The 24,030-nt window shown below is 36.2% G+C and overlaps 2 protein-coding genes across 2 annotated transcripts in view; one reads left to right on the top strand and one right to left on the bottom strand.

Moving 5' to 3' along the window:
- Nucleotides 1-1,576: 1,576 nt before the first annotated feature.
- LOC107221956 (RIB43A-like with coiled-coils protein 2) lies at nt 1,577-13,980 on the bottom strand. The gene is made up of 7 exons (XM_015661143.2): nt 13,858-13,980; nt 8,746-8,886; nt 4,816-4,979; nt 4,441-4,681; nt 3,316-3,543; nt 2,313-2,419; nt 1,577-1,922 (listed from the first exon to the last, which is right to left on the bottom strand). Exons 1-7 carry the CDS (start codon nt 13,978-13,980, stop codon nt 1,781-1,783), a joined length of 1,146 nt encoding a protein of 381 aa, XP_015516629.2. The 3' UTR covers nt 1,577-1,780.
- Nucleotides 13,981-17,833: 3,853 nt separating this feature from the next.
- LOC107224011 overlaps nt 17,834-24,030 on the top strand; it is a 117,432-nt gene continuing 111,235 nt past the window's right edge. Inside the window, exon 1 of the mRNA XM_046729926.1 lies at nt 17,834-19,514. Within this exon, the coding sequence (XP_046585882.1) occupies nt 19,277-19,514 (238 nt within the window). The 5' untranslated portion in view covers nt 17,834-19,276. The remainder of the gene's footprint in view (nt 19,515-24,030) is intronic.

The raw sequence follows: 24,030 nt of genomic DNA, 5'->3' as shown, positions 1-24,030 counted from the left end.
ACGCGACTGTGGTAAACATAATTTGCGAAAACAATTCAGGCACGGTCGAACCGATAACATCACGCATTCGCAGGATGACCGCGGACCGGTCAGTTTTCTCGTATGTTACTTCGTTTATTTTTATTATTCGATAAATAAGTTCGCCAGTAATTGTGATAAGAATTGGGCCCTCGGACGTTATAACAGGCATTTGTGTGTAGAGCGTTTCTTCGCCTTGTATGCCTTTTTCACTCCGTCAAACTAACAATAAAATTAATTCACGTTAAGTGGTAACACCACTCTAACGGACGAAAAAAGGCCTAACATTGACGATTTATTTTGGGAGTGTGGAAAAAGGAAAAGCACTTCTTTTCAGAGGGTTTATTCAACACGTATTGAAGTATAAAAAGAAAGAAATTTTTGATCATCATTTTGATGCAAAATGGCGACGACGAAGCCAATCTTTCAAATCCCTTTTTCTTTAGAACTCCTTCGCGGGAGGACGGATTTCTCGCAAGGTACAAGACTTGGTGTAAAAAAAAAAATAAAAATTTATGACCTATATACTATTCCCTAAAGTTTATAAGCACTCAGTGCGCGGTTCGAGGCACTGTGACAAAATCGAAAATTGAACCTTTTAGAAACTTTTTTTTCAGTATCGGACTAACTGGATATTGTTTTTATGACCGTAAAGTATTGTTGAACGAAATTTACGAAAATCGAATTTTCCAAAATCCTATCGCTTAAGAGAGAATTGGTGTTGAAATATTATACGGTTTATAACAATTCTCACGAGATTTTTGTCATCCTTTGCATTTATGCTTCGTGTATGAGAAAGATCGAACAAGTCGTATACGTGTCATGTCGAATTATACGACACCTCATATTGGAATTGGCGAACGCCGTTCACAATAAAGCAGCAAGTCATTTGTGTAAGTCACAACTTTCCCATCAACCTACCTGCTGAAATTGATCCTGGAATTTGAAATGTGATCATATAATACAATTTTATCTTGGTGCTAACACGCTGCTTTTTAAATACTTAAACTGATATTATTTCTGCGGTGATATTTATACACACTAAAAAAGATTTATTTGATGCAAGCAAACGATGACTCATCTGATATCGCAAGTAAACTTTTGTAATTGGATTGGTTGGATCAAGTATCATTTATTCGACGTAAGAAAAGCTTAGTTGATTCTAGAACACGCCAAGTTTGATCGATGGGAATTTATTAGATTCGAATGAATTATTTATTTTTCAATTGGCAGGTAATTGTTTACTGAGATTAAATAGAGATACAAAAAGTTTGATTTCTCTGGTTAGAAGGGAATCAAAAATAATTGTATCTCGCACATTATACCAATTACCATGGCAATATTTACACATCGTAATTACTTTTTCTATGTGCGAAGGTTCAGTCAAACCGCAAATCATGGAACAAGTACTTCTTAATCACACCAGTAATGAATTAAATGAGTATCGAAAGTAGAACAATTCCGTCGACCGGCATCGATATTTCTCAAAATGAAAATTTTGCTGTCACGAATGCATAGTTGATACGATTCGTTTATTACACCTAATTTGTACATTGTACACGCTCTGTGTTTGACACATCTTTTAATATTACATCTTCATTTGCTTCTTTATTCACTACATTGACATTGTACAGGCACACAGAGCTGCGGATACGATAAGTAGTAAAAACATTATACTAGCAAAATACAGTGGTAAAAAACTTGAGTCTCAACGACCTGCAAGGAAATTATAAATTTGCATATATCAGTCATTATCGAAGATCTAACGAGTTCCTTTGTTGAATTGTTCAAAAAATGCTGCTGTGGGTTTGTTCTTGTAAACAACGCGGTTCAGGTAGTCTTGATGGGATTTCTGAGCTTCGGCAAGCTGGAGATTTTCTTCCGCCACTTGCTTGCTGATTTGTCTATAAATGCCAATGCAAAATGCAATTTAATCGTAGGAAAAATGCGAACGCCATCTTTTTTAATGAAAAAACTGTACACCATACACAATTTCAATCAATCGTACCTTATTTTGTTTGTAAATGGATTATCTACAAATCACCTGAATAGTTTTTACCCAGCTTTTCAATTCATAGAAAACCAATTTATGTCAAATTATCACATATAATAAACAATTGTGCCTTATTTCAACATATATTCATGCTATGTAAAAATAGTAGAATTGAGTTATAAACTGAATAAGCCATTGTTTATTGAAATTGTAAATACCACACGAATTCGAGATTAACCAGAGGTGCTCGGTTGTCTTTATACAACATATTTATAAATATCATAAGAGTAAGGCTCGTCACCTCTTCTTGCGTTCCAGTTCTCGCTCAAATGCTACTGCAGCGTGAGCATTCCCCGACATTTGTTTGTCCCATTCTTCGTCCCTGCATTTCTCCGCCTGTCTCATTTTCTGCGACATGTTCAAATCTCGAATTTAATTTCGGTCTCTCTTTCGCCCGCATAATAATCTACTCCATAGGTATTTAACGACGCAGATTCGAATTGTGTATAATTTTCAAAAGTTTATTTTTACCGTGACAAGTTTCTACACTTTTTCGAAAAAATATGATCAATTCAAAGTTTATCTTTGAATATTGGATCCAGTGCAATTCAATATAGAAATGGTAAACTCCTCCTTTTCAGACAACATCAGAATTTCGTTTGGTCTGGTTTTGTTTTGGAAAAAGTTTATTACGTTGTTGTAATGTTTTTGTTTTTATTATTATTGTTATTGAATATCATGCAGCTGCAATCAGACCGTGAAACTAATGCGAGTATATATATATATATATATATTTTCGATTTCGATATGGATTTTGAAAAATGTTGGTTATAATTGAAAAAATGAGCAATTATTTTGCGGTATCATATGAAAAAGTGGAATCGGAAGATTTTGGTGAGATTTTGCCGTCTCTTTTCCGCGTTGCAGCTAATACTGGAGTCTGAAAATCTTGTCAGTTTAACACGACTTGGGCATATAATTGTCCATGAAAATGCAAGTTCGTCCGGTTTGATACCCGAGCGACTGCGCAGATCTGCATCAGCGGCTCTGCGAGTTGCTCGGGTTCTCCTCTCCATCATGCGTAGGTGTAATGCGAGGCAAAATCGTACATCACACCATGGACGGTGTAAAGTCCGCTCGTATTCGCGGGCTAAGGACACAAGAGACCGCAAGGAACGGCCGTGACAAAAGACGTAATATCATCACTTTGTGTCAACTCTGCGTATAGAAGCCTTGCTCGTCAGGTGAAATAAACCATTGCGCAGTGCGATTGTGGCTGTACAAATATGGCGAAAGTCACTTACCGTAATCTCTTCCATCTGAATTGCTTGAACGTCCCTGAATGCCTTGAGTTCAGCAGCTGACATGCCCTTGTACCGACTAGCCAGCGGCTTGTCCGGCCCTCTGTTGCTCGCCGCTTGTTCCGGTGCCTCGGTCAGGAAATCTCCGGTTACATGGTTGTAGATTTCTGCCATCTTATCTTCCTCATCTTGGACCGCGGCGCGTCTTCTGCGGTACTCCTGCTCCTCCGCCTGCAGGACAGCCAATTAAATCAATCCCGCAACTTCGCGACGTCGCTTTTTCTACTCTCACTCTTACAGCCAATTAAGTTATTACGCGCATTTATTTTACTCGCGTAGACGCTCAATTGAGTTATTTATTCAGCGAACTATTACAGCGATCTACTCAACTGCAGTTTGGCATTGAAATTTTGCAAAAGTAGACCGCAGGACCGTAAGTTTTATTTAACCCTGGAAAATCTGTGTCAATGACGAGGAAATAAATGTGATATATTAATTGTATGGTATATGGACACGAGGAAATAAATTTTTGATACACTGCGGAAGGTGAAGTTAATCTCTTAATACGAGTCTTTTGTGCAAACCTGTTATGTTTGTCGTGCAGAAAATCTTTTTTATCTTTTTTTCTTCTGTGATGTATTAAAAGACAATTTATTGTTCAAATTGTAACTGAATGGACATGAATTATACATCCCAACCTAACTCCCGTCAGATCATTTGTTTTCCAAGAGTTGAAATTTTCATTCCTTCCCGATGATCGATAAAGTCAAACAAAGTGCGGATAAACACCCATCCGATAAAAGGGTTTGTGTCTGAACTGTGAAGCGGCTAAAATGTCGGTAAGCTGTCGGTATCGGAATCTGTCCGTAGAACTTTCCGTATTATACCACTGTTTGAGTCATTTCTCTGCTTCTTTTAAATCCCGTTCCACGCATTAAGTCGTAGTTAATATATTTCATATGAATTAATTTTAATAATTTACGTGACGGTGAATTAACTGTAAGAAATTCAAACACTTGATTTTTGATAGCCCCCAATTTTTCTTTTGCAGCTTTTTTGAGTTATTACTCTTGTACGCGTTATTCCGTTGCATGATAGTGAAATTGAAAGAATTCATCGGCAGCTTACGAGAGCTTTATTGAATTTTGCTGTTGTTTCGTTCAATTTTCGGCGACATTCATGCTCCATTCCCTCGAGCATAACAGCGCGTTTGTCTCTGGCTACCACAGCGTTTTGATAAGCTTCATCCGCATCTTTCAGCTCCTTTTCCGCCTTGCGTCGCTCCTGGGTTTGCTGCTCAAGCCACGACTGCATCTGTTCCTTTAAAACTCTTGCTCGTGCTTGGGCATTCTCATCCTCGCCCTCAAATCTGTTGAAGGATGGAAAAGCGTGAATTCGGAAGGCAACGGAAATCAGGAAGCGGTTGGAATGCGAAAAATACATTATGGAGAATCTTGGACGGCTTGACGAACCAAGAAGGTAACGATTGACGAATATTATTACTTTTGAGCTGAAGCAAGACCGAGACGAGGATCTTCGTCTCTGACCCGTGCTGGCATTGTCTTTTTTAAAATGTCGGGATCGTACAGATCGAAGTCTCTGCGATCCTCAGGGCGTTGGTAAACAGTGCGGAAAGTGTTGATCTCTTTATTTATTTTTCGCTTTTCCTGAAAAAAAGCAGGAAATGTTGAAGAGCTAGCTCTTGGCTGTTAACAATAGGCAACAATTTTCAAAACTCTTTGTATCAATCATGCTGTAATTCCAGTAAGTCAAGCTATGGAAAACATATTTTTGACATGAAGTGAAATTTGACTGTTTTTTCAAAACTTCTGGAAATGCACCATTAAAAACAAGCCGTAAAAATAGTTTTTTCGCTATACTTTTCATCACCATGATAAAAAAAGACTCTGGCGATCTGTACCACAAATTTCCGTGATGATGTCGAAAACGGCCGAGTGATAAATCTGAAATTTATAGGGCTTGGCAGCCAAATGAAAGAGTTTTGAAAGCAAAATGAGCAAAAAAACATAAGTTTCTGAAGAATAAGAAAATTTACAGAAATTCAGAAGAAGTAATAAAGAAGGAAAATTACAGATTTATCGGTTCAACATTGAGAATCGATTCATTTTCGATAGAACCGGACGTAAAAATCAAACGGGATACGGCAATTTTTTATGTCCATCATTTGATCGTAAAATCCTGGAAGATTCGAATTTTTTCATCTCGTCCTTTCCGACGTTATTGCGAGAGTTTGCCGGAGTTACCGAAAGACCGACATTTTTCTAAAAACCTGTTTTTCGGATTCTAGAGATTTGGAAACGTAAAGATTCGTTGAGTGTTGGAAAAAGTCATTTTCTACCAAAACCAATACTCTTCTTATATCACCAAAGGTGATAAAAAGTAACCAAAATCAAATTTTTGCAGGGAAAACTGTTTGAAACATTCTTTAGAAATATTTCTTATATCGCGTGTCTAATGGCGCAAGGTCGTAAGCGTCATCTTACGACCTTTTGCTGTTGAAAAAGGCAAAAGGGCGTATATTTTTTGTTTTTCGATTGTATCTAAGCTTAAAACATGAAAATATGGTCAGAAACGTTAAAATTGAATAACAGTTTAATTAATAGCAAAACGTCATATTTACTGATAGATAAGACCTTCTGGTCATGATGAAAATTGAAAGAAGGATGTACTATGGTAATTAATCAAGGGCGTAACCGCCACAAATTATTATTGGTATTCCTGTCGCTACGATAATTGACGATTTGGATAGCCGACGTTCAGAAAATCGACATCCTTACTGTATATAACTTTGTTAGTCTTCATTTTTTATGCACCGCGGAAGTTTTTAAAGCAAAAAAAAAATGAAGAAATTGCAATTACTACCTTTTGGTTTTATCTTTGCAAAAAAGAAAAAAAAGTTAGTTACGATCTTCTGTTTTGATTTTTTTTTTATGTATACTTATTATTACTTATTGCTGAAAAAAGATTGTACATGCCTACCATATGGCCTTCTGCCTTTATATTTTCGAGCGCTTGATTTTAATTGAATTATACGTTTTGATCATTTTCAGAGAATATGGTGATAAAAAAAACAAAAAACAATACGCTACTTTTGCGACTATAATCTTATTTCTGGTGGTTACGACCTTATGCCATTAGGCACGCGATATTTTTTAATCAGACTCCTATTATAACCGCTGAAGTAAACGTCTAATCATGAAATCAATCTCTGTATTTGGCTACTACTTCTAATACTCGAGAAAATGATAGAACATTCATTAGGCCAATCGTTAAATCATCAGTTTATACACTTGTACAAATGTTACACTTTTTATCATTTTCAGCTTGCAAGTTTTAATATCTATCGTTTTGAAGTTTCGTAATGAATATCACGCGTGGGGGTAATTTTCTTTGAAAGTTTATCTGCAATAAAAGGCAAGAAAAAATTACAAAACTTTCAATGAGAACGGAATCTATATTTTATATCCCGTAACTTTTCTATCCGATGATACCTGGTAGTGGCTACAAATGGTGCCACTATCAGGTTCGATACCCTCTTAACACAAGGCTGCGTAGATCCGTCGGGCTACTTCCTTTCAAGTTTACCTGTCACGAGGAAACCTTATCGAGCAGCCTAAAAATACCCTAAATATAAGCTGAAAGTAGCTACAACGCACGCAATTCAGGTTATTATTTTACCGAATATACCTTGCACCTCGTGCCTTCGAAGCCTGTTTGAAATTCGATAGTTCTCTTCATTTTTTGGAAGTGATAATTTCTCCGATATAAGAAAACACCTCAAGCTTTAATTGATGATAATTTGCCGGAAGAAAGCTTGCATCCTAAAAACTGCAATTTTTTATCAAAAGAAAATATTTCTGCAAATAGATTTCAGTTACAGTTATCTGAACATTGACTTTTATGGTAAAAAATGTCTTCATAAGTACTCGATGTTTGTATGAGTGTAAATATCATAAATTACGATTAACAAATTAACGGAAATGAATTCCAAACAATCAAAATCTTGGTCTGATGTCAATACAGCCTGAAAAATGGAATTTATTAAAAAAATGATCGCGAGGTTACTGAAATTTATCAGTTAGAATACGCAATTTTTCAGTAATTTTTTTCCTAAGGCGACTCTTTACAGTTTCGATTCATTCTGGAGTTTGGCAACCGTTCCAATTTGCTGATCTGTTAACTCAACATTTACTAGTCTCATTTCCAAAATCACATTCAATTTCCTATCCAAAAAAATTTTCACGGTCACATTTTACGTTCGTCGAAGTATTTTCCAATCAGAAAAACACGGAGAATTCAAGATAGGAACCGCATTATTTGACGCCTTTGAACCATTCGAATGACTAGAATTAATTCAAAGTCTCGAATATTTTATTCGATTTTCAAATCGATTCGACTACTATAACATTTACGTACTCCTATTATAATTGGCCTATTTATAAAAGTGAACTCATGCTGATCTACTCTAATCCGAACGTCACGTAATCCTCGGTAGCATCCTCTAGTGACGGATATTTCAGCAAGATCGTTTCTTCGATTGTCGTTAGCCACCGCAGAAGAGACACGAATGCGATCATACGTCCGTTCAAGGAGTCATGCGGTGATCTTGGATGAGAAACGTCCGGTGGTGCGGCATTACTGGGCTCACATATGATAATGGGTGCGTGTATACGCGTCTGCGTTGGGAAGAAATTATTGCATGGTGACAAGTTCATGTCGAAAGGCCGTCAAGCTTTTACAGAAAGCCCCGCGAGTGAGCTTAAAAGGGCGAAAGGAAGTTTGCGGAAAAAACAGACTTGTGTAAATAATGGAAATAACTTTCTACTGGTTATTTTTACATTTAAACTATAGCCAAGTGCAGTGAATTGTGATCTGCGTTATTTCAGAGACATGACTATTTATTCAATTAGAAACTGGTAACGTGATCGGATCAACTATGTTATACCGGGACAATCTCTTGAAACTTGAAAATCAACCGCGCATGCGCGAGTTTTATCGGCTGTTCGCGCAGGCTGGCCATCCCGAGTTTTAGCTGTCAAACTGTTTCTGGCGGCGATGCGGTTGATACGAATTTTCGAGGTTAGAATCTTAAATAATTGAGGTAGTGACTCGGAAAGGTTTGGGAAGCACTTGTTATTAGGCCGGAGAGTTGATTCTTCATAGAACGGTCGGCATTTAATGTTTATGCTCTTTGAAAATTCAAACTTACACATTTTGTGTACGTTGGCCCGCCTGCATCGCAGACGAAAATATCGCTGCGGGAAGATTTCGCCGACCAATGAGATTGAATTATTTGGCGCATGCGCGGTTGATTTTCAAGTTTCAAGAAATTGTCCTGGTATACGCGTGAAATTTCTACTATACGTAAATAGTCGGGCCAACTTAATGCTTATTAATTATCAGGTATCGTACCTCTTCCTCTCGTTTTTCCAACATCATCGCCAATCGGCTGCTACGCACCAGTTGCTCGTCCATCCGGTATTCTTTCTCCTTCTCGAGCTGAGCCAGCTGTTTTTTCTCCTCTACCTGTTTGTCCAGGAATTCCTTATCTATCTGCAACGCAAATAAGAATGAACTTTTTTAAACGACGCTCTGCACCTACACCATCAATTTCCAAATTTATGCAATGTGAAAGAAATATACGTGCAACAAACAATTTCACGCCGATGTTAATTTTACTGTTAAAAACACCTGTTTCGAGATTTGATGCTTCACCGATGACTTGTTTGGTATGGAAAAAAAAAAGAGTTACTAACCGAAGCTGTTGATTAATTTATTCATCGCACAGTCCTAGTCTATACGAGGTTGCGAATTTTAGTTAGTATAATATAATTGACAGATTGAATAACAAAAACATGTCGGTTTAAACATTTGCCGAGGGAATTGTTTACAATTGTGCAAAAACCAAATTTATTCCTTAAAATGCGAAAGTACTTCCACCTTCTCGAAGCGAGAATCGAGTAGGTATATCAATTCGTACCAACATACTTGTTAACTCGGTTGATGTTACGCTTACGTATTTCCTGGCGCCGAACATGAAGCAGCCCAACAGTCGACTTCCTGTACTCTTGTACCCACGTATGTACACGCGTCCATACATTTATCGTCACGTCTATAGTTCCAACACTCACGTGTTATCAATCAAGAGCGCAGGAGTATTTTCAGTCGTGCTCAAGACAAGAAATATGCATCAGCCTTTGCAATACCGACTCGAGAGAGATTCTATCACGCAACGATTTCCCGTAACGCATCGGATTTTAATTCACACGGTGATAGTTATGCAAGAGAAATGAGGAAAACAGTTTCAGAGGAAATATCGTAGAGAGAGGAAAAGAGTGAAGTATGTGTTGCAATTGAAATGTTTTTTTTTTTCACACAATTCTGCAGAATGAGAAGAGGTCAGACCTTTGTGAATATTTGTCAACCCGTCACGCAACCTTTCACATTTCTGGCATTACCTCAAAAATCATAGACTCACTTCCTGGTCGTATAACATACATATCTATGTGATCACTGCCCTGAACTTTGTAACTTAACGATTTGAAATTTGTTCGAGAAGGTTGTTTGTGTCTGAGTTTAACGTCATTTTATCTTTTATTCTTTAATTCTTTATACAAATCGCAGGTTTCGTAGTGCTCAGGTAAAGTAATTTTAGGGGAACTTAAGCAAAGTTAAGGGGTGTTTCATCGAACAAAAATTGATACTATGGTTACGTGTTTCGTGATTACTTACATTTTGTAGAGTGATTACGAGAAATGACTTGACAGATAAATTTTACTTTGATTATACGTGATTTCTTAAGATTACGAAGAGATTCCTGTATTCCTTAATTACTTCTCGTGACTACCAATCATTGCCTTGATGATTACTAATGCAGAATTTTATTTTAATATTCACCAATTTCAGTATGGTTTTGGAGATTACGAAATGGCTTCGAATGATATCGGCACTCCAACCACTTCGCTGAAACACCCTTTGGACAAAGCTTTGTAAAAATGGGGAAGTATTAGGATTTCAATATTTTTCCACTGTTCTGACCAAATAGAGCAAAATTAGATAAACACTAGGATGTCCGTTATTTTGCTCGTTGTGAAATTTCGTCGATTGCACCCCAAAAACATGTTCATATTGCAGAGAAAAAAAAATCCCATGCAAATACAAAAATTTTCGGGTAATATTAGGGGGGATTAAAAGAAATTTCTAATGTAAAATATATTGAAGTATTACATTTTACTTGATTCTTTTTGTTTTCATCGACTAAAACTTCCAGCTTGACATAGATACAAAAAAAAGAAAAAAAGAAATACACTGAATCTCAAAACTTTATTATATTTTATAAAATCATAATTTTTACGGAATTATTTTGTTGCACATTTAGTTGCAAATATAAACATTGTTCTCAACGATCAAATTGATTTTTTCAGTCCATTTTAGTTTGTGAAAAAAAAACCACCTAACTGATTCAAATAGGGGAGTTTTGACGAAAAACTGACTGCTTTAGGGTCCATTCAGGGGAAACCTTCAGTATCAGAGTGGTTATAAGGGAAGGAAAAAAAAGATGGTATGTACTTTTAGGGAAACATGGAACCCACTGTGTAGCCTGAAATCGTCTGCAACAGATTTCTTCACGAGCTTGACGATTGGTGAAAAAAAATCCTGCAATACATATGTACAATAATGTTTATTTATGGATTCCGAGTGGCTGGCTATCAAAAGTGAGATAAGCTTTTTCTTCTATGGAAATTTTATGTGTCTACAATCAAAGCATCGTTTGTTTCTCCCGTCACTTGCGCCGCTGGTTATTGGAACATAAAATTTGCTTGGAAAGGAAACTGGTTCCAGTTTTGATTTGAAAAAAAATAGTGAGCCCTTGGAAACCCATTGATGAACATTACTGTACAATCGTTATAGTCCAACAATAAATTTATTAAGCAAAATATAAAAAAAAAAAAATAAAAAATACATAATCCTTACGCAAAATGTAACGCAAAAGATCCATGAATCGCGTTTTAGTTTCAGGGTATTTTCCTCCTGTCTTCGAGTAAGTCCCATAAACTTTTAAGGCGCTCGTTCCATTGCAGGCCAAGGCAAACTCAGCAGTGTATCAGTGTATTTTCGATGATGACAGTAAGTTTTTTTCACCTCGGTAAATCGGCGGATCGCGGGGAATCCCGCGCTGCTCCTACGCCGCTATTCCTCGAGTTTGTAGGCACATGCACCATCAGCTATACCGCATCAACACCTGAGTAACGAGTTACGCTCACGCGACGTGGGCGCGTTCGTATCGACGCGTTTTATGCAGCCAGGTTTCAAGCCTCGGACGCCAAGGGCTGCGTGTGCGATTACCTTTTTCGAGGTTCAGGAAAACCTGCCTATACATACATACCTGACGTAGAGGCACGGCTTAAAATAGAATTCCGACCTCAGCGTGGGCTCGCGGTGCACATCTAATTTTATCCGTGAACACTAGAGTGTGTCAAAAAAATTTACTCATTTTTTTCAATATTCAAGACAAAAAAATTGTTCCAAATTACGACAAGAAAAAAATTGCTGTTAAAGTTTGTGTTCTTAATATTAATATTGAGAGATGCGTCGACGCGATTTTTCTATTTCCCATTTAAATATCGTAGGACATTTTTTTTTTTTTTTTTTCAAACTTTGGAGTTTTATAACTCGCCAACGCCATAGTGTACTGATAAAACTAGAAACTATTTTTTTAGGGTATTAAACGCTGTGTAAGAAAAGGTCTCTTGTCATTTTATGATTAATCTACTCATTCAAAAATTATTTAAGGCCTTTCATTGACCTTTGAGAGATTGAAAGATTTTTATTCCTTAGAACACGTCTCTTATTTTAATTTTTAGCTCATACCCCACACGATTCGTGTTCGCAAAATCGTTCTAAAAGTAATAATGGGACTCGGTTAAGCAATAAATATTTTCGTTTTTCAATAAGGGAACGATGGGTAAAGAGCAAATTTAGTTTCATTAAATTTTAGTTGGTGAAAAATTCAATTCACTACTAAAATGAACTAATAAACCGCAAAAACGTAATTTTTCGCACAAAATCGTATATCTTTTTTTTGTAATGAACCGATTTCCAAATTTCGAACCTGATTTCGAAGAGAACACATCAGACCTGTAGGAAAAAAATTTCCATTTCTATGCCCCATTGAAAAAGTGTATTTCTTTCGGTATATGAAAATAGGAAACATACGGAATAGGGAAATACGAAAAAAGTCAATAAATATGTAACAAAAAAAGTTTTTGTAAGGGGTTTTAGAATATTTACAAGTTCTTTTATTTAAAAAATAGTATACGATTGGTAATAATAAATTGACTACAGTGGCGTAAAAACAACAATATACCGTTCGGTGTTCCTCGAAGACAGCCAAAGTATCTTTAAGCCATTTTCTGCGTAAAAATATCACATACAATTTTTACAAAGCGTCCGATTCCACAATGAAAATTGCTTCAGTATATGAAGTATATTAAAATTAAAATACGTAATAAAAAATCAAAATATTATAATTTAAGTAAGAAAAGTAAAATTCACCTACTGCCACGAAACATAAACGGCCATATAGTGAAATAGAAGTAAAACTGAATTATGGTCACGGTTCCTAGCTAATAATCGCAATTGATTTAGGAGCGAGGGTTAAAAGTCGGCCGGAGTCGTTTACAACCCTGTACAAGTGTTCTAGGGTTATACGTTGAAAGAAACTTTTAGTTCCGGTTACCGCTCAGTCTTTAACTATTTTTATTTTTCACCACAACCGAAAAATATAGTTTTAGGTACAAAATGAAAATTAGTTTTGTAGCTCTTACCAGAAAGTCTAGATCCGTTACTATTCTTTCTCATTACGATCGCTAGATTTTCGTGTAACTGTTGCGAAAATTTAATGCTTGTGCAACAATAAATTAATGTTAAAGCCTTATTTAACATTATTATTATATAATTTAAAAAAAAATATCGACAATAGAGCAAAATGGTTGCGTGTACCTCGTTTTTCGTAATCACAACAATATTCAAACAGTTCTTTCAACGATACCCATTTCACTGAATTTTTCTAGTTACCGTAACAAATGAAATTTTTCTCAGCGTAAAAGACCGAAAACTCTTAAGCTTTTCATTAGCGAAACTTGTTAATCACCCAAAATACACTTGAATTACGTACGATATAAGATTAAAAATGAATCTCAATCTTGCAGAGCAGTCTTATTGTAAGATGGCCAATATTTTTACCAATCACGAAAGTAAGATCGAAGTTATTCTTAAAATGGACCGTACAGTGAACGGTAGACGCAAAAATCCAACGCAACCGTAAAAATCTACGATACATCACCAATCGGTAATACGTTTAAATTTGTTCAAGCATTAACAAAGTTTTACACGAATGTAAAAAACGTGAAACACTGGTCCTGAAAATGAGACGTCGGTGGATAATCACGAATGAAAAATTGTAAAAATCACGTGTCTAGTTCTTCAGTGAGAACGAAACAGGGTCCGACCATCTGAACTCACCCCAATGCGCCTGGATCGAGGGTTGAATATGCGGGATTTCCTCGCCTCCTCGATCTGCCGCTTGTGCTCGACTTTTGCAGCAGCCCTGAGATCCTGCGGCGTTGCAAGCTGGAACTTGAGCATGTTGCGGGCAAAGTTGAAGCGATTTAAGGATTTTTGTGATTGATAGAAAGCCGCGAGACGGGAGGAAAAATTAAACCGCGACACGCTGTCAGGGAAGTCTCGGAGTCTTTGGTCATTTTCCTTTGTCCAAATGCCCGCAAATATAACCGGGTTGTCATGGAAAGTTTGACTCGGCACCCCCGACTCTGGTTGGCAGGGCAACCCTCCTATTTACCGCCAACCGGTCAATGGTGACGGTTTGGTGATAAACTTCTTTGATAATTAGCTTTGGGTAATTCTCTGTAGACTTGATAAGCCGAATGGTGCGATCGACAGCTTGGTTTTTTTTTGACCCGTTCACTTTTGAATTAAGATATTGACACTTGATGCTTTTATTTGAGCGAAGAAACAGTTTTTGGACAATTTTGAGATGTATTGGACATGTTTCGGATATCGAATTTTTTAAAACAAAATTTGCGTTTTTTCGCAAAGCGAGAATAATTCAACAAAATAAATACCGGCAATCGATTTGTCGGAAAATTTACCTCTGTTTCACGTACTTGACAATTATTTAATATGCAGTATAACTCGAGAAAATCGTAAAAAACGAAAATCAAAATTGTACACTATGATGTACAAAAAATCGAACGGTTTAATTCGATAGATTCAATTATTTATTTATAATACAGGTGCATCGTTATTTTTTTCCTATTTTATTTCGAATATGAGCTTCTTTCGTCTGCAGGGAAATTATAAAAATTTTGCTTATTATGATCTTCTATGAATCTTTTTTGCAAATACATCGAAGATGCTCAATGGCTAGAAAGCTGAAAATACTTTTTGCTTAAAACCCCATTGAAAGATCTGAATATTCTAAGTTTTGAATATTGAAGATTAAGAAAATGAAAGAATCGCATAATAGCGAAATTCAAACTAGTTGTGTTATCGATATCTCGCTATAAATGTACATTTCAACCTAATATTATAAAAAATACGCTCATATCAATTCTTTCAATAAATAATCCTCAGAATAAAGAATGTTATACAAAACATATTTTTAGGTAAACAGTTTTCAGTGAATTTGTACTTTTTTCATTTTGATATTCCAAAATTATCCCATCTGAAATTCCGTTCGATCGCTATAATTGGAAAGATTTTCCTAAAACGCAACCGCATTTACAAATCAATTTCTTTACCATTTTTCTATCCAAAATTAATATACATATTGGATATTACGCCATAGTTATAATTGTATATTCGAAGGTTTAGAAAAAACTAGAATATTTTCAAACAGTCTATCATTCAAAACGAAAGAATTTGCCCAATTGTTTTGGTTTGTAAGCCTTAAAAAAATTGACCAAAGTTTACCGTAATTAGTACGTAAGTAACAATACCAATGTCTGGCAAAATGTAAAAAAAGAGTATCCAAAAGATCGATGAAAAAAATTGTCTCGACATTAATTTTTTTGGCATTAGAACTCATTTTTACCATTGATAATAATTTTTTTACACCGTGGCAAATGCATAGAGCAATTTCTGAGCTAGACCGCATTGAATTTTGAATGAATTTCTTTGTTCTTTGTCACTATTCGCCACTGCGTAGTGGCAACTGCCATTGACAAAAATAGTAAAATAGCTAGGAGGCTGCGTGGTTATTAGGTCAGCTGAAATGTGTACGTCACACGGACGTATCACACATATCTGTGCAACACAAACGAATATATATGTAGTATACAGGTTCACCCTTTTATCGTCGTCGTCTAGTTCATAGCTCGTTTATCCAAAATATTCGATTTTCTAAACAAAATTAAACGTGACTCCAATTTCAAGTCATTGATGTTCGAAAAATACAAGAGTTTTATAATTTCAGAAATAATTGGCCAAAGCCAATTTCTCGTATTGGAGAACTGATGATTTAATCACTTGCTTAAAACAAAAAATTCAAACCCAAACGTCTTTTTATATTATGCTTACCGTACCGTAACAATTTTTATTTCAATATCTGTGCCAAATTATTAGTACCAAAGTTGAAACATTTTTACAGGTTGTCGGAGAGTTTTTAAAAGTTACAGACGGCATACAAATTGCAATAAATTTAGAGATTCTCAATTAATTTTATAGAAATTTTCGATAAACATAGAATAATACCACAAATTGTTTCAATTTTGTGCTTAAACAATTTAGGATGTATCTATGAAAGTTTAGAAATTCTAAAGAATGCGGATAAATCGAATAATTCAAACGTTTAAATAATCGATATTGGCTTTCGGTCAATAAATATTTTGACCTGCACTTTCTAAAAATATTACCAACAGTTAAAGGTTAGCGGTTCTATACGTATACTCTTTGTATCCTGACTACTTACAAATAAATTGTGCCGTACGTTGACGATTTTATATTCAAATTAACAAAATGAACAAAATTTCTGGATGAAAAAAAAAGCATAGCAAATAAGGAAGTTGAATAGTTACGAAAATGTCATTAGACAAGCTACACTGATTACTTTAAAAAATGCTAATTTAATCGCATTATATTTTTCTAAGTCGAAACATGATCGATGATTAATCAGTGGAGTGGCACACCCGCCTGGCTCACGAATAAGGCCTCCGTTTATATCGCCGTATGAGTCTAGTTCTTTGTCCTGCGAACGGATAACGTATGCGCCATATGGAGCTCTCTTCGTAAACTGGGCCACGTTTCCCGTCAATATCTTGGATATTTTGTACGATTTGCAAGATTGTAGTTTTCGTGGGCTGAAATAACACTCGACGATTTTTCCCAGATCTTCATTTCAAGCGTAGTTGAAATTATTTTTTCTTATAAATCAGCATGTTGTGCAAAAAGAGTTGCACGAGAAAAGATTCATTGTAGATATAAAAACAAGACATGAGCTGGACGACAAAGACAAAGACGCAGTTGATTTGTTTCATCGCGTTTGAAATTAAACTGAATCAAATTCAAAAAATAGATCAGATGTAGTAGAAACGATGTAGATTTGATGAAGGGATTGTTTTGCAATAAAAGGGTATAGAATGAAAGTTCGAATATTTTCGGAGTAAAGAAAGGATGAAATATGTATATGGACGATTCCAAGAAAGATTTTATTAGTAGTGTAAAAATGACCAAAAATAATCCATTAAATTTAAGTCGGTCGATTAATCGAGTTTGAAGAATAATCGATTTGGTATGATTAGTGAAATATAAACGTATATTTTTACCTGAAATTGAAGAGTATTTTTAATGAAACCATAAATTATCAAAAAACTTCAACGCCATTAAGACTACGTACTAAGATTTACGGAACTTTGTTTTGAAATGCATCGTTGCAAACAAAAATATGAAATAATCGATCTATCGTTACGGATTTAATCGAGTCGATTATTTTTAGCTTAGTAGCCATCGCTAATTAGTAGACTAAGTTCTGCTGTGCTTTTCTGCTCATAATTTCTTTTTTCTTCCACTCTGAACACCATGGAAAGTGTCACTCCGTAAATTCTTCGATGTGTTTCAGACGTATTCCGTAATAATTCAGTTTCATCTGAGGAAATCGGGAAGTCTCGTTCACCAGACGTCGGGAAACGGAATAAACGAGTGTGTTTCCACAAGTTTTTCTCATGACTTTTTCTTTTGAGTTAATATCGGAGAAAAATTGTAAAAGAAGTTCGAAATGCGCATATAATCAAAGCTACGGTCGATAGCCGATTATTCATTAATTTTTCGTCGATAATGCGATGATCTAACGATATCGGACAACGAGAGCTGGTCGCGGAGAGATATTCGCTCCATTCCCACAAGGTAGAAAATGGTCGCTGAGCGCGTGCGCTAAACCGTGACGTCATAGATGCTCAGAGTCTGGCGGGAGGGACATTTACGAGCAGACTGCCAGTCTCGGTAAGACGCTCGTAGTGGCTGCACGGACTTATCACGTTTGTTTTCTCGATAAAACGAGAAACACCCACACCCACATACACACACATACACATAGAAACACACGCACGCACGCAACTCGATCACGCGTCGGCAGTTTAAAAGCCAGACGCATAAAGAACGAAAGGAAAATACGAAGTGAAAGAAAGAGTGAGGAGGGATCAAACAAGAAGGAGGAGATGAAGATTTAAAAAACAAAAGACGAATAAGGCAAGAAAATTATTCTAATTCTTTATTGCTTCTGGATTATCCGCCATATTGTTTAAAATTGATGATCGATGGTGAATTCGAATTGAAGATGATATTGGATATTTGAGAACCAAAAAAAGTCAAGACAAATTTGTTGAAAACGACTTTTGGTGCTTCGACTTTAAAGCTGCGTTTGTAACGTTGATCGTAATTCAAATTGCACATTGGAAACAACTCGGGATTGTCCGTTTAAGGTGGAAAAAGTGCGCTCACGGTTTTAGTTTAATACCACGGGTGTTTGAATAAAAGGAAAAATCTTTTAACGATGCAGATCAGTTGCGGCAGATTGGGAAACTCGTCTCGCTGATTGGGATGCCATAATATTGTACTGGTGCCAGGTCAAATTATTCTACGACTAATAACTCGAAGTTGACTTCGCGATTCGTTTTTGTGAGAATTCGTGTTTTAAACAATTATAGTGCTCGTTGGATTGAAGAATACACAGTGAAACAAAGTGAAAATATATTGTGGATAAAAAATGTTGATGATTGAATAAGAGAAGAAAATGTATCGAGTACAATAACAGCGCGGAGCATAAATGAAATTGGTTTATTGAATCGATACTTAAGGTACCCACCTACATTATATGTGAAATCTGCAATAAGAATACCAAGTGATAATAATATTCAATAAATTCAAGTGTCTTACAAAATATACATCTATTAATTAATATTTACTGTCACGCAGTACATTATCGAAACGGAAAGCGGTAAAAAAATATATCTCGTGTCGTTTGTTCGATTGTAAAAGCTTGCAGCTTTTGCGAGATATTTGAGGTATTTTTCCGGTACTTTACGTCGTTCGCGTTTATGATTTTCCGACTATTATATATGCAGAGATCACATCCTCGGGATTGTTCGTCTATATTCTTATATTTATCTTGCAAAACCCCGTCCAAAATCGTTGAGGATTAAGTGAGTCGTCCTCGTCACCTCGACGGGTAGAAATCGTAAAGACAACTGCTCGCTAGTTTGGTCGGTAAAACAGCGTGGTTCAGTCGGTAAAAAAGTTTTGTGAAAATCCAAAAACTCGAGGATAAAAACGTCGTATAATTAATCGATTTAAGATATTGCACAGTGATATTTGAATTGGTGAATTTGGTTGAATTCGCGACAGTTGTAATCCCGCATACTATGAGAGGATGAGCTGTTCCGTGAAGATATCCAGTTCGAAAAACTGGGGTGGTTCGCAGCGCAGGATCAACTCCCTGTCGGAGGAATCTCTGCCCCTGCAGAGTGCCTTGCCTAGGACTCCGCCTCGCCCCGTAAAATCTATCGCCGTTAAGAAGGGCGAAGACACCACCAAACTGTTGAAGTACATCGACGACAATGTCATCGGTAAAAGCAGCACGTTCTTCGGACCCTTCGGACGCAGAAAAGGTCAGTGGGAGCGAATCGAATACACCTTGCCAAAAAACGGGAATTTAAATTAAAAGAGATAGAACTTCATCGAAGAACATGAGGATGAAGTCAGTAACGTTATTTCGACAATGGATGCTTAGGAGAAATCTTTACCTCGCACTTTTCAGGATCGTCTGAAATTTTATGAACCATGATAAGCGAGATATACTTACATTTTTAAAAGCCAACTTCTTTGAAAGTCATTCAGAAATTTCCACGGTAATGATTTTATGCCTGGTATGTTTCGTTACGTTAACGTTACTAGCTTCAGACTCGTCGAAAAACCGTATCAATAATCAACGAATGCACTGCTCTGATATTTAGTCGATAACTTTTCTGGGTTCCGGTTACTCTTTAAAAATTTATCGTAGAATCTCAGTTCCAGCAGCGACTTGGGTTTTCGGTCAAATTCGATGTGCCTGAACTTCAGGTGCGTTGGAAAAACGTCAGGATAATAATTTGCTTTTACATCCGTCGAATGTTTTTGTCCGTGACTTCCCGTCGTCGATCATTTTATGATGACGTAGAATACAGAGTAAGGTCTACGTGTAGATTTTGTGTTATAGTATAGAATAGCGAAAATATGGACAAACTTTCAATAATTGACGATTCAGAGTGCATGAAGTGTCATATCGAAAATCGGTTAATTGGTGCTCAGTGTCCCATTAGATGTTCATCCTTATTGTCCGAAGTTCCAGTTAACGTCTTTACTGTCGGCGAGGTTGGATTATACTCCTGGAAATGCATATCGAAATTATCTCTTCTTATTATCCGCTCTCTTCGCTCCGATACTTACCGACCTTCAGATAGTGCAATGTCGTCACATTTGACAGCAGTCTGTACAACAATTAACGATTTCCAGCTAGCTCGAAGGTGATTTTGTCCGTGTTTCAGGAAGAGAGATTGATGTATAGTTCTGCGAAATGAATCGGTCTTGGAACTTTTTTTTTCTCTTTCGTTGAAAAATATTATCAATGAAAGTAGGAACTGCTCGAATGATTTTCGTATAATTGTCAGCGAAGCAGTCCTTTTTGTGAGCAAAATTAAACATCTCGAAAAGTGCGTAAAAAAATTTCTCATCGAAAGATTCGGTACAAAGCTCTGTGTTATTGAATTTCGATCCTAATCGTGAAGAACCGATCGTTTCACGATGAAGGTCACGGCTGAATTCTTCAGAGAAGTGTCTGTACCAGGATTATAAAAATGTGCTTTCAAAATCGTATAGCTACGTGAAATACAGACAGACATGCAAAGCTGGTATAATTTTATCACGCGAAAGAACGCGAAGTTGGCGATTGCAAAACTTGGTGAGAATCTCTTTCCATCATGCGATTCCTTTGAAGTAATTCTTGCATGTTTATCTTTGTTCTATTATTCTTCTTCTCGTTTTCAGTTTTTATTATCTCACTTCTGCGGTAGACGTAACTTTCACAGAACTTTGAGCATATCAAAGATAACGCAAAGAGAACGGCCGCGTGATTCAATTCCACTTTCTTTGATACCACAAAATGTAATATCGAATCACCGGGAAATACCAGGTGTCGGATAGAGAAGACTAATTATGGAAAGGGGGAACCGCAAGCTTGATGGAACTTAGAAATTAGATCTCTCGAAAATTGAGTTCCGCCAAACGAGGATAAACTTATTCAAGATATTTCGCAATCTGCTACACTCGTCTTTCACACTCTACGGAAACCATTACGATTGAAACGTACCTGCGGTTACATACTATTGGTATAAGAAAAGCGATTGTATGAGGAAATCGTTCGTCCTAAAATATATTTTCATCTAACTTTGTCTTCCTTATCAGCATTGGCCAGTGTTCTTCTCTTCCCTTGACCCATTCTCTCTTCACTTAATTACCAATGGCTCCTAGACCAATCAGCACGCTTTATCCAAATGATACGATTCATTTCAACTGTTACGGTAAAGCGTAAATATTCTCTAAAAGGCAACCATAATGTTTGATTGGTTATTTTCAACCGTGTTACGCGATTACTTCTGCTGCAATTTGATTTTTTTATTCGTAATACCCAGCGAAGCATTAATTCTTGCCATGAGGATGAAGTTAGTAAAGTTACTGTAACGATACGTGTTTACCCGACTGAAAATGATATGGAATGTTATAACTGAAATCAACGTGTAATTTATTACAAGATTTATTGTATAAATTCGAGAAAAATATATAAAAAATCACGTAATGAATCAGAAAAATGCGAATCGTACAAGATAAAAAATCATATAGTTAACTGTACACGATTTTTGATCTAACGTATTTGATGATTCTTGCTTTTATAATTTATTACGTAATTTTTTATAAATTTTTCTCATATTGACAAGATAAATCGTGTAATAAATTACACATCGATTTCTGTTATAACATATGATTTAAGACAAGGTCATTTTCAGCAGGTTTGGGAAAATCGCTAAATCGCGCCTTCATGACTTTCCAAAATTTAGTAGGCCATAAACAAAATATACACTGATTTTAACAAGCCAACTCCTTGAAAGTCATCCTAAAATTGCCGAATAATGATTTTTTACTCCTGATGTATCGTTACGTCAACGTTACTAACTTCAGCCTCATTTCTTCTCATGATTTTTGCGTTCAACACAAAAAGTGGGACAGGGATGATCTGACAAACAAATGCCCGAATGTTTAATGATTATACCAAATCCTACAGCTCAGCTTTACATCGTTTAATTCTTCACTATTCAGTCCCATACTAAATTTTCGTGTTGCGTTGTCTTAATATCCAACATTATAGAAAATCATGAACTTGAGAAGATTTGAACGTGTATGAGTATGGATAAAAGAATATATAACCATAGCAAATTATGGGAGGGATGATTTGGATCTCGTAAACCACATAAGACTGCGATCTGAGAATAATATTGCTATAATAATCTGACGGTGCTGTTGTCATAATTAGGTGACATTTTTTTATATCAGCAGGCTAAATTTTTATACAGTATATATATATTGTGTATAAAGAGACGACTGATATTTTTTATGAACAATACAATGTGAGTGGATTTCTTCCATTTACAAATTCAGTAAATAATGTTGCGAGAATTTAGCTTTCAACAGCTGATTAAACAAGGAAACCGGCAGATTTCTTAGAGATTTTCTTTATGCCCTCGTGAGAGGATAATAAATAGTCAAGACGAATCCAAAAAATAATGAGAAAAAATACATGGAAAAAAAAATTCAAATTCTTTCATACATTTTCCTGTTCCTGTTTGAATACTGCACGTGAGAATCGTCGTAAATTTGATTATCCAATTGCCAGATCACGGTGAGGCGGGATTAAAAATAAAGGAGCACCAAGCAACGGAGAATCCAACCTGCAAGAATAAAATTCGCGTTACATGCGGAGCCACAAATAATTTAGCGTGGGAAGGAGCGTGATTCAAAGTTCTTCTATTACAACATAAAATCTCATCAAGGATGATTCTCTCTGGATGTTTTCCTCCTCCTTCTTCGAAATTCTTGCACACAGCGTGTCGTATTATACATATAGATGTTGTACGTACAGTGAATTTACACGTGACGATTCCCTCGCGAACCGCAGTTCTATCATAGAAAAAACTTTAAGTTGAAAAAGAAACTTAATGACGTATGTAATATTATAATTCAAGATCAGGCTAAACTCAAAATAATATTACATCATTGTATGTGTACATAGATACAGGTGAAAAATAATCAAGTCTTATTTTAGGTTCAAATTAGAGTTACCACTTTTTCGAATATCCGGTTTATCCGAACAACCCGGATCGTTTGTGAATACGCTACAGATTTTCTACGCAGAATTGTAGTAAGATTACAATTTTCGCACAGTAAAGCGGAATCGCCGTACGTTCCGTGTGAATTCGGCAGCTAATTCACGATCATATAAAAACTTTGTTGCAAAAATACACAACTGTTATTCAAATTTTTCAAACTTGTGGTGCGAACGTAATTTACTTGCAAATTTCGTACGAATTGTTCTGGATATACTAATCATCCGGATTTGAGGTTTCATAACTGTCGGATCGATGTTTAAGCACTTCTTTGGGACTAACGTTAAGATTCAAAGCTTTCCTCCATATCCCTCTGTATCCCAATTTGAAAACTAAAGAAATGAAAAACAGTTATTATGAAGATTCTCCGCAATCATAGAGATCCGAACATTTCTTTTTTTCTTTGTTTTCAGTCATGCGTGATGCATATTCCGCAAAACCACTCTACGCTTAAACGTATATATAACTACGTATACGTGTATCACAGGTACGATGCACGTGGCTAATAACATTCGTCCACCCTATCAGCTGCTTTGCTTCGCCGCAGTAATAACAGTTGTTGCGTAATTAGCGCCGGTGAACAATAGGCGATGCATTATACACGCCTCTGTGCGAGAGTATTTAATTCCGGTGGTGTATGCATAGCCAAGCATGCACGAGTGCGCGTACAGTTTGAAAACTTAGCTGTTACGCGCCGTCCGAGAACTGCCAA

This window comes from Neodiprion lecontei, chromosome 1 (genome assembly GCF_021901455.1).
Source record: "Neodiprion lecontei isolate iyNeoLeco1 chromosome 1, iyNeoLeco1.1, whole genome shotgun sequence".
Classification (NCBI taxonomy): Eukaryota; Metazoa; Arthropoda; class Insecta; order Hymenoptera; family Diprionidae; genus Neodiprion; species Neodiprion lecontei.
This window is presented reverse-complemented; position numbering and strand designations above follow the sequence as displayed.